This window comes from Diaphorina citri, unplaced genomic scaffold (assembly GCF_000475195.1).
Source record: "Diaphorina citri unplaced genomic scaffold, Diaci psyllid genome assembly version 1.1 scaffold1358, whole genome shotgun sequence".
Lineage (NCBI taxonomy): Eukaryota > Metazoa > Arthropoda > Insecta > Hemiptera > Psyllidae > Diaphorina > Diaphorina citri.
Genome location: NW_007378785.1, coordinates 1 through 11,442, shown reverse-complemented (window position 1 = coordinate 11,442; position 11,442 = coordinate 1). Strand labels below are relative to the sequence as shown.

At 38.1% G+C, this 11,442-nt stretch overlaps 1 protein-coding gene across 1 annotated transcript in view; it reads left to right on the top strand.

Annotated features, from left to right (window-relative positions):
• Positions 1 to 11,214, top strand: part of LOC103515508 (neuropeptide Y receptor type 2-like) — a gene marked incomplete at its 5' end in the record, with an annotated part of 67,344 nt that extends 56,130 nt beyond the window's left edge. Inside the window, 3 exons of the mRNA XM_026828192.1 lie at positions 3,179 to 3,306; positions 8,223 to 8,349; positions 11,072 to 11,214. Of these exons, the coding sequence (XP_026683993.1) occupies positions 3,179 to 3,306; positions 8,223 to 8,349; positions 11,072 to 11,203 (387 nt within the window). The remainder of the gene's footprint in view (positions 1 to 3,178; positions 3,307 to 8,222; positions 8,350 to 11,071) is intronic.
• Between the last annotated feature and the right edge of the window lie 228 nt (positions 11,215 to 11,442).

The window sequence follows — 11,442 nt, the reverse complement described above, 5'->3', positions numbered from 1 at the left end:
TCAATTGTCCCTCCCTCCCCCCCTTTCCCCTCCCCCCCCCCCTTTTTTCCCTTCCCCCCCCCCCCCCCCCTATTTTCATTTACATAATATGTTTCTCCTTGTAAATACGAGGACGGTCTGTCTCTGGGGAATTCCCGTTTGAAATGGAAAGTAAAAAAATCCCTCCCTTTTTCTCCCTCCATCTCTTCTCTCTCTCTTCCTCCCTCCCAGCTCTCCTTCTCTACCTTTCTCTCTCTCTCTCTCTCATGTCACACCACTACTTTGTATTTATACCCCATATGAATGAATATTTTCAATGCTCTCTCTCTCTCCCTCCCTTTGTTTATCCCCCTCCCTCCTTTTTTCCCTCTCCCTTCTTCCCCCCCCCCCTACTTTCATTTACATAATATGTTTCTTGTTGTTAATACGAGGATGTCTGTCTCTGGGGAATTCTCGTTAGAAATGGAAAGTAAAAAAAAAATCCCTCCTTTTTCTCCCTCCACCGCTTTTTTCTCCCACTTTCTTCTTCTTCTTCTTTTTCTCCCTCTTTTCCCCTTTTTCCATTTCCCTTCTCCCCTACCTGTTCTATATTTACCTTTTATTCTTTTCTCCTTCTCATCCCTCCCTTCCCTATTTCTCACATTCTCTGATTCTCCCACCTCCCCCTCCCATTTCCCCCTCCATCTTCTTGTTTCTCTCTTCCTCCCCCGCCTTTTTTTTTTTTCCCCCCCCCCCCCCCCCCTCCTTTTTTTTCTCCCTCCCCCCCCCCCCTTTTTTTTTTTTTTTTTTTTTTTTTTTTTTTTTTTAATTGTACGTTTTTCTTATATTCCTCTGGTTCTCCCTCTTTCTCTCCATCTCTTTTTTTTTTCTTTCTCCCTCCCCGACCTGTAATATTTCGAGATGAACCTAGAAAATACAAGGGGGAAAAGCATTACGCAGAAAAGAACCATCCATAAAGGGGAATTCCTCTTATGGATGGTTCTTTTCTGCTTATACTGCTGTTCAATTCTGAGACACCCTGTATATTCTTTATCAGACAAGATTTCTCATTCATGTTGTCTAGCGTCTAGCCTTTAGGGAAGAGAGAGAGATAGAGAGAGAGAGAGAGAAAAAAAAGAAACAGGACACTGTAGATAAAAAGAGATAGAAAAGAGGAGACGGAGAAAGACAGAGAGAGAGAGAAAAAGAGAGAGGGAGAGAGATCTTCACAGACTGAGAGTAAGGGAGAGAGAGAGAGAGGAAAAATAAAGTGAATGAGAGAGGAAGCCAAGAAGGAAGAAAGAGAAAAAGACAGCAAATATTTACACAATACAAGTCAATTAGTTTTTTTCTCACTCGCTCTCTCCTTCGGAGAAAAGGAAGGGAAAAAATTGGAAAGAGAGAGATGAATTTAAAAGATAGGAAGAGATACAGGGAGAGAGAGAGAAAGAGAGGGAAGTCGAAAAGACAGGTTAAAAGATAGGAAGAGATACAGGGAGAGAGAGAGAGAGAGAGAGAGAGAGAGAGAGAGAGATACAGGGAGAGAGAGAGAGAGAGAAGTCGAAAAGACAGGAAGAGTAACACTAAGAGAGAGGGGAGGGAGTAGAGAGAAAGGGTTTTTTTAAAGTGAGAAAATTATAAGGAATTTTTTTATCTACCTAAGGTATCTTCAATAATATCTTGGGGAAGAACAAGAAAAAGAGGAAGAAGAATAAGAAGAAAAAGAAAAAATAGAGAAGAAGAAGAAAAAGAAAAAAAATAGAGAAGAAGAAGAACTTAGAAAAGTTAGGGTCTTAAAAAAGGGTCATACCATTAAAAAAAAAAAAAGTGACAGCTCAGAAATCTTCAGACCAGAAATCTTACTCAGACACGTACTTAGCTATGGGTATATCTACTAAAAAGCACCTTTAGAAAAAGAAAGAGTGAGACAGAGAGAGAGAGAGAGATTTTAAGATAGTAAATCTTGCTTTTATCTTGGATTTTTACCGATATATTTTTTATACCCTCCTTATTTATTCCTTTTCATATTTTCTTCACTGTCCTTCTTTCTCTCTCTCTCCCTCTCTCTCTCTCTCTCTCTCTCTCTCTCTCTCTCTCTCTCTCTCTCTCTCTCTCTCTCTGTCTCTCTCTCTCTGTCTCTCTCTCTCTCTTTCTCTTTCTCTCTGTCTCTCTCTCTCTCTCTCTCTGTCTCATATTTTTATCAGAGCTTTTAAGCTGCCATTGGTGGTGACAAAGTTTTTTTTTTTATTTTTACTCGAGGGAAAAGGGATTTTTTTAAAACCTTTGGAAATTTGGGTTATTGGGGTACCTAAAATGTCCCTCAAGAGGAAATATGACCGTGGGCTATAGGGTAATACCCACTCTAAAATCCCATTAATATGTGAATTTTTTCTCCTTTTTTTTTTTTTTTTTTTTTTTTTTTTTTTTTTTTGTGGCATTTTTCTCCCTATTATTTTTATCTGATTTTTCTTTCCTTTCGACGCTTGTTCTATCGTAGGTACCTATCGTTATCATTATTGTATTTTTTCTTAAAACTTCTCTTTCCTTCTTAGTTCAACGATCTGTGTAGTTTGTTGTCCAACTATTTCCACTGCTATGTGGTACTAGTGGTACCTACTATCTACTACTATGTTGATTTTTCTGTGTTGGCGTGCTTCGATGAGCTCTTTTATAAATATTAGTCTAATATTTCTTTTCTTGGTTGGTTCTACTACGAGGTGGTGTTTTTCATCACACACTCCATCGCCATGTGCTCCACCTGTCACAATCCGTTCTATTCTACTTATCACTAATTCCGTTCCTTTTATAATTTTTACTAAGTAGTTTACGTAGGCGCCTCTATCATTATTCACTACTATTAATCATTGTTTCTTTTTTATTTTATTTATCTTTCTTTCTATTTTCTTATTTTTCTAGGGGGTTGGTTCTACTTCTTCTACTATTATGTCGTGTTCCTCATCAATTGTTATGTTCCGTTTGGGTAGTGCTTTTTTAGGGTATTCTTTGATTTCTCTCTCTCTCTCTCTCTCTCTCTCTCTCTCTCTCTCTCTCTCTCTCTCTCTCTCTCTCTCTCTCTCTCTCCGTTCCATCTTCACCTCATATCATTTTGTAGGCGCCTTGTATCTTCAGTTATGCAAAGTGCAGTGTGGGGTGTGGGTGTAGGGCTGTTGGGGGTGTATATCTATGTATATTGTATATCGATGTCTGCTAGAAGTGCTAGGATACTTCCACCTGTTACAATCCGTTTCTGTACGCGTGGCTCAACGACAATTTCCGCAAGGAGTTCAAACAGGTGTTGCCGTTCTTCAGTAGTGCCGGTGGCGCTAGCTCCCGGAGTGCGAGTAAAAGGTAGGATCAACTATGTAGCTATACTTGGTATCATGTCTGGCTAGGGGACGTTAAACAGGGAGCAGACTTTTTTTTTTTTTTTTAAATTGTACTTTTTTCTTACATTCCTCTGGTTCTCCCTCCTTCTCTCCATCTCTTTTTTTTCTGTCTCCCTCCCCGACCTGTAATATTTCGAGATAAACCTAGAAAATATAAGGGGAAAAGGATTAAGCAGAAAAGAACCATCCATAAAGGGGAATTCCTCTTATGGATGGTTCTTTTCTGCTTATACTGCTGTCCAATTCTGAGACAACCTGTATATTCCTTCTTTATCAGACAAGATTTCTCATTCATGTTGTCTACCCTTTAGGGAAGAGAGAGAGAGAGAAAAAAGAAACAGGACACTGTAGATAAAAAGAGATAGAAAAGAGGGGACGGAGAAAGACAGAGAGAGAGAGAAAAGAAAGAGGGAGAGAGAGATCTTCACAGACTGAGAGTAACGAAGAGGGAGAGAGAGAGAGAGAGGAAAAATAAAGTGAATGAGAGAGGAAGCCAAGAAGGAAGAAAGAGAAAAAGACAGCAAATATTTACACAATACAAGTCAATTAGTTTTTTTCTCACTCGCTCTCTCCTTCTGAGAAAAGGGAGGGAAAAAATTGGAAAGAGAGAGAATTTAAAAGATAGGAAGAGATACAGGGAGAGAGAGAGAAAGAGAGGGAAGTCGAAAAGACAGGAAGAGTAACACTAAGAGAGAGGGGAGGGAGTAGAGAGAAAGGTTTTTTTTTTTAAGTGAGAAAATTATAAGGAATTTTTTTATCTATATAAGGAATCTTCAATATATTGGGGACGAGGAAGAACAAGAAAAAGAGGAAGAAGAATAAGAAGAAAAAGAAAAATTAGAGAAGAAGAAGAAGAACTTAGAAAAGTTAGGGTCTTAAAAAAGGGTCATACCATAAAAAAAAAAAAAAGTGACGGCTCAGAAATCTTCAGACCAGATATCTTACTCAGACACGAAATCTTACTCCGACACGAAATCTTACTCAGACACGTAATCTTACTCAGACACGTAATCTTACTCAGACACGAAATCTTACTCAGACACGTAGGTACTTAATAGCTATGGGTACCTATACCTACTAAAAAGTACCTTTAGAGAAAGAAAGAGTGAGACAGAGTAATAATAATAGTGCTTATTTATACTGCTCGCATAGGACTGAAAAGTCCCTTTACTCCAGCAGTAGGCTACTACTAATATTATTGTGGTCAAATTCTCAAATTATATTGAGGATAAAATCCCATACCTCGGCTGGGATTGAACCCACGTCCTCCTGTTTACCAGGCGAGCGCCTTGACCACTACACCACCGAGGCGATAAATAGAGAGGTACCAGGGTCGAACTTGAGTAGTTGTCGAATTAGAAGTTGGTTCGGTGTGCTCCGTCGGTTTCCGCATTATCGTAGAGGGCAATATGATGGAAGTACCTACAGGGTAGGTATAGAAAAGAACGTTACGCAACAATCCATTAAGAAGCAGAAGTTACAATTTTCACCCCTCTAATCGATTAAGAGCTTAGAGTATAGCAGATACAAAAAGACATCTTTTCTTTATTCTGCTATCGCCATTCGGCGAAAGCTAAAGCCGCTACAACAACAACAACAACTTGGTATCACTGTGTAATTGTTTCATGTGGCCTTTTCTCTAGCCTATTGAACATAATGCTTTAGTGGCAACTTCTTTGGTGGCTATTACTATTAATATCTTTTTATATTTATAATTTTCTCCATCCTCTTCATTGTTAAACCTATGTATGTACTTTGTTTGATGTAAATAAATGAGGCCTGTTTAAACTGTTGGCATAATGGGACTTTTTAGTCTTAGCCGACAGTATAAATAAGGTATGTTAAATAAAATAAATAAATAATGCCTGCCACTAACGCTGAAATCTGTGGGGATGAAGTACATCTCAAGCCCTTCTAAATGCAAGCTAAGAATAAGATTGTTGTAAACAGGTAGATACCTAGGTGCAGGTACAAAACAGATAGCCTGTGGCATAGCGTCCATGTAGGGCGTGTATGGCGGCCATACACTCAAAATTTACTCAAATACCCTTAAATATTGACTTTAAATATTTATGAAGAAGCATGTGCACTTGTGCATGACTTATGTAGTAATGTGCATGGTGATGGAAACTAGTGATGTACTCCGGGGGAGGAGGGGTGCTCCAAATTTTCCGAGTCTGGCGTAGGTACAGTATAGGAGAAAAATTAAGCTCGAGAGGGGAGCCCTAAATAAGGCCCTGCCACCCACCTAGTTATATGTACGAATATATCCTACCATTGAGTGATTCTCTGTACCTATTTATATAAACCTGGATGGATATGTATGTATTATGTACCTAACTACATACATAATATCTTTTTTATATAAACCAGGTATTTTTCACAACCTTATAAGAGGAGGAGGATGACTTATGTAGTAATGTGCATGGTGATGGAAATTAGTGCCCTACACGCCTTACACTTGACTTTAGACCACGCTACGCCACTGCAGATAGCTACCTATCTATCTATAGGTCCTATGGGATGAAGTACATCCCAAGTTCAAGCCCTTTCAAGTGAAAGCTAAGAATAAGATTGGTGTAAACAAGTAGGTTTTGGTCCTGGGATGAAGTACATCTCAAGCCCTTCTGAAAGCTAAGAATAGCCCAGGAGCTATTCTTAGCTTTTCTTAGCTTTCAAGTGGGTACCCATGACCCATGTAACAAGTGAAAGGTAAACAGAGTAAGCTCTCCCTATTCAATCTCAAAAAAAACTTAGAACTTTGCCGAGTTAATAGTTTAAAATTTCGCTTCTTTCGGTCAGCAATATCTTCAGTGAAATCTATCTTTACTCTCCCTTTTTTATCGTTCTACCTAACCCCTGTGGTTTCAGGGTATGATTTCGTCTGCAAAGACATGCAGAGTGCTGTTGTTGATATTTGCGATCAAGCTTTCTCTGATGTTCGTATCCTTTTCTTTTTCGTCATCATCTTCAGAGTACTTCTTCTTCTTCTTCTTCTTCTTCTTCTTCTTCTTCTTCTTCTTCTTCTTCTTCTTCTTCTTCTTCTTCTTCTTCTTGTACTTCTTCTTCTTCTTCTTCTTCTTCTTCTTCTTCTTCTTCTTCTTCTTCTTCTTCTTCTTCTTCTTCTTCTTCTTCTTTTCCTTCTTCTTCCTCTTCTTCTTTTTCTTCTGTTGATATTTGCGATCAAGTTTTCTGTGATGTTCTCTCCGTGTATCCTTTTCTTTGTCTTTCTTTGATGTCATCTATGTCTTGAGCAGCGTTTCCTGTCTCTTGTATTTGCCTTCTTGTTCTTCATCCTCTTTTTGTTCTCTTCCTTCTACTGCTGCTTTCTCTTCTTCTTCTGCTCCTTTTTCTCCTTCTTCAGCTTTTGCTTCTTCTTCTTTTGATTCTCCTTATCCTCCTTTTTCTAGGCAAGATACTCCTTGTTTTCTTATTTTCTTGCTTTCTCTTCTGTATCTTCGTGTTCTCCTTCTTTTTCTGCTTCTCCTCCTCCTCCTCCTCGTTCTTCTGGACAAGGTAATACTCCTTGTCTTCTTGGTCCCTTCTTCTCCTCTTCCTCCTTTTTCTCTTCAAATGATATCCACGTTTAAGCTTTCTGAAATGATTATCCTAAATATGTTTTTCCATGCTAATGTTGTTATGTTTTCAGTTTCTCAGATTTCCATGTCATCACTTTTTATTTCTTATGTTATATTTCTTATGATGTTCTTTTGCTTTTATGCGTTTCTTATGTTCTTATTTATATCTTCATTTGTTTTCAGATCTACGGCACCATCATGGCATTCTCTCAGTTCATCATTCCTTTCTTCATCATCGCCTTCTGCTACATAAAGGTTTGTTTTAGTATACAAACACATGTAGATACTGTTTATAGCTGTTTTGGTAGATATATATACTGTCTAAACTGTCTATGTATAACTTAAGTATTGTGTACATAATGTCATTTTAGATTCTAGAAGTTGGGGGTAAAACTTGAAATTCGTCGGCGACTCATAACTCATAAAGATCCAAGTAATTAGGTTATATCAAATCCCTTTATGTCTATCGACATAAGTTTATTCAAATGAAATTGATCCCAAGGACAAGATTAACCTAAAAATAGGACCTTATCAAAATGGAGTGTGCCTGAAGGTATTCGATTTGTTCCAATCTCTCAATTCACTCAAATCTCTATTCTCGAACACGAGGTAGATAAACAGGATAAACTTGATATTAAGCTCTTTTCAATACAAATCAATTCTATTCTATTAAATCCAATTTTATTCTATTCTAAAAAATCCAATTTTATTCAATTCTATTCAATTGAATTATATTTTATTAAATCTAATGTTATTCAATTTAATTCTATTAAATCCAATGTTATTCCATTCAATTCAATTAAATCACCCCGGGGGAGGGGGGGGGGTGCTCCAAATTTTCCGAGTCTGGCGTACAGTATAGGAGAAAAATTAAGCTCGAGAGGGGGGCCCTAAATAAGGCCCTGCCACCTACCTAGTTATATATACGAATATATCCTACCATTGAGTGATTCTCTGTAGGTACCTATTTATATAAATCTGGATGAATATGTATTATGTACCTACCTACATATAATTTTTATATAAACCAGGTATTTTTGACAAGAGGAGGAGGAGGAGGAGAAGAAGAAGGAAGAAGATAAGGCGAAGAAGAGAGATGGAGGAGGGATTGCTTTGGAATGGAAAAAAAGAAGAAGGATTTTCTATCTCTTTTTCAGAGGGAATTTTTCCAGCTTACAGCTTTTCTTGGAATTCGAACCGATTTTTCCAGCATTTTTCGAGGGGGGGGGAATTGAACTTTTTTCCTTCTTCTCAGTTTTTTTTTGCGATCTACCTAACCCTATCCGTTATTTTTCCGCAGACTGAGTAATTGGCGGTCCGACAGGGCGTGCAATGGAGCGGAGACCTGTGCCGAGACGCTACTAGCGACCTCTGTGGTGCTACCGGGCAAGATAGACGATGACGAGGCCGCTGAGTTACAGACAGAGGTGAGTAGGGTCGCTACTGAAAAAAAAAAAAAAATGTTCAACACAGACAATGAACGCACTGAGAAAAAATGGTGATAGGGTGCCACAAGTTTAGGGTGGAAGAGCTCTATTATTGAGTTACTTCCCCTGATTTAGGCTGTTGGAATACTTTATTATAGGTAGTATCCAGCTTCCCGATATAGAGTTCAATATTAGAGTGCCGGAACCCAGTCACCGATTGGGCTGCCGGCACCCTAGTTTTTTTCTCAGTGTGCAAGTAAATATTTGTATGGGTAAGTAATTTTTATTGCCCTTCTATCTAGTAGGTAGGTACCTATATTACTTTGCTTATTTTTAGTTAATTTTCTTTTATAGTCATAATTTCCCCATTTTGTGGCCAAAGTTAAAGCACTCACAGTTTTTCTTCAATGGGTTCTTTTCCCATAAAATTTGTCCATTAGGTCCACACTATGGGCCATTAAAATAGACGATGGGGGGATTGGGGAATCACAGACAGAGGTGAGTAGGGTCGCTACTGAAAAAAAAAAAAAAATGTACAATGTACAACACAGACTATGAACGCACTGAGAAAAAAATGGTGATAGGGTGACACAAGTTTAGGGTGGACGAACTTTATTATTGAATTACTTCCCCTAATTTAGGCTGTTGGAATACTATATTATAGTGTCGAGCTTCCCGATATAGAGTTCAATATTAGAGTGCCGGAACCCAGTCACCGATTCGGCTGCCGGCACTGCCTAGTTTTTTTCTCAGTGTGCAAGTAAATATTTGTATGGGTAAGTAATTTTTATTGCCCTTCTATCTAGGTATATTACTTTGCTTATTTAATTATTTTTATTTAGTTTTCTTTTATAGTCATAACTCCCCCATTTTGTGGCCAAAGTTAAAGCACTCACAGTTTTTCTTCAATGGGTTCTTTTCCTATAAAATTTGTCCATTAGGTCCACACTATGGGCCATTAAACTCTATTTTATGACTTTTCATTTTCTATAGGAATTTATATCTAGAAATTTATGGCTTAGGTACCTGAAAATAATTATTAAATAATGACTGTTAGAAATTCTTTGAATTTTCGAACTTTTCTCATATTGAACAGATTTAATTATTAAATTATGGCTGGAGGCATTCCTTGAGGTTTCTAACTTAGGAAACCAAATTTCAAACTTCGAACTTATGGATGAAGTTTTGTTTTTTAACTTTCTTCAATAATTAATTAATTAATTAATTACCTATTCATATTAGATACTAGTCATAATCATTTTAAGTAGGTTTGTATCTGCCTATTATAAGTATATTGGAAAACTTAGGAACGTTCTAGGTAGACACGTGTATTAGTTTCTCATACGATAGATATGAAGTATTTCAACTTAATAGGGAAAGAGAGAGACATAGAGACAGAGAAAGAGAGAGAGAAAGGGAGGGAGAGAGAGAGAAAGGGAGAGAGAGAGAGGGAGAGAGAGAGGGAGAAAGGGAGGGAGAGAGAGAGAGAGAGAGAGAGAGAGAGAGAGATGAAATTGAGGTCACGAAAATGCAAGAAACTCTGAAAATGATATCAGCAAGTAATGTACATATAGGTACATATTCACTATAACTAAATAGTATATGATAGTACATAGTACATATATTATGTACCTATTTATTATGTATAGTAATCAGTAGGTAAGGTAATAAGGATATGCAGATTCACATATGGAGAATATTGAGTGAACTTTTTTTTTTTTATCGAACCCGGGACCTTCTGCATGACCTTCCCCGCGGCACCCCCATTCGAAAATCCCCAGAATAAACAGTCTTCAATTCCACAATACTCGAATGTATATTATGTAATATGTATAGGGGTTGTTATAGATTTCACAATTCTCGTATGTTTAGACTGTTTAGAGGGATTGTTAGGGGATCAAGCGACCATGAGGAGGGAAGAGGGAGGGGGGGTAGGGGAGAGGAATCAGCAAAATGCTTTTCCCTTCTTAAAAAAAAAGCTGTTCTCTGTTTTCCCTTTTCCTTGAAGAAAACGAATCTTGAAATGAGAAAAAAATATCGAGAATTGTGTTCCTTTCGAAATCGGGAATGATCCTTCGGGAATTGGTTTTCTCATATCCCGGTATAAGCCAGTGGCGGCAGCATGTTGAATGCAGGTCCCAAAGGACCAGCACTGGAGTTAAGCAACGTCAACTTGGGTATTTTCAGTTGGGTGAGTTCGAATTGAATTTGACCTTTTTTTTAAGAGGTTTGACAGAGGGAAAACTGTAACTGCTATGGTCTTATCGTCCCGAAATCGAAGGAAGACAGGATAGGAGAAAGCCAGTCGTTCCGAGAACGAACACTATCCCATCAGGATAAAATCCGCCCCGGGCGGGAATCGAACCCGCGGCCTAGCGCTTACAAGGCAGACGCACTACCAACTAAGCTAACTAGGCTGGCGATTTGACCTTTGAAAAAGACTTTGCTTTCTATTTTTCTTTCTATTAGAAAGGGTATGTAATTCGTTGATTTTTTTTGCAACATTCTCCATTGCAATTGCAATTTCTAAAAAAAAAAAAAAAGGTAATCAGGCATTTAAACTGTAACTGTTCATGTCTTTATCATCCTAAAACCTAAGGGGGATTGGGGAATCAAGACAGGATAGGAGAAAGCCAGCCATTCCGAGACTCAACCTTATGTGTTTAGGAATTGTCTTATATATTTTTTTTTTTTAATTTCTCCCTTTTTCCATGATTTACAGAAAGTCAAGGAGGACATCTTGCTGGTGGCCTACTCGTCTGTCACGGACAAAGTCGAAGTTCATCCCGAGTTCAACCGAAGTCATTCGGGAATCAGCAACGGCCACCACGAGTCTCGAGTCGACGTCCTCTAATCCGTGCGGGGTATGAAACTTTATGCATAACTTCTCACTTTTATGCTTAAGCCTTAAACTAATTTATCCAGGGTCCGGTTATCCGTGCGTGGTATGAAACTTTATACATTGAAATATACAACGTTCTGTCGCTTCTGGCTAGTAATAGCAAACTTTAGCTTGCATTTCTGCAAAGAGTTGTGAATCACTGTCAAGATGAATATATCCCTCTGAGAGAAATCATTCACTCCACTTTAGTT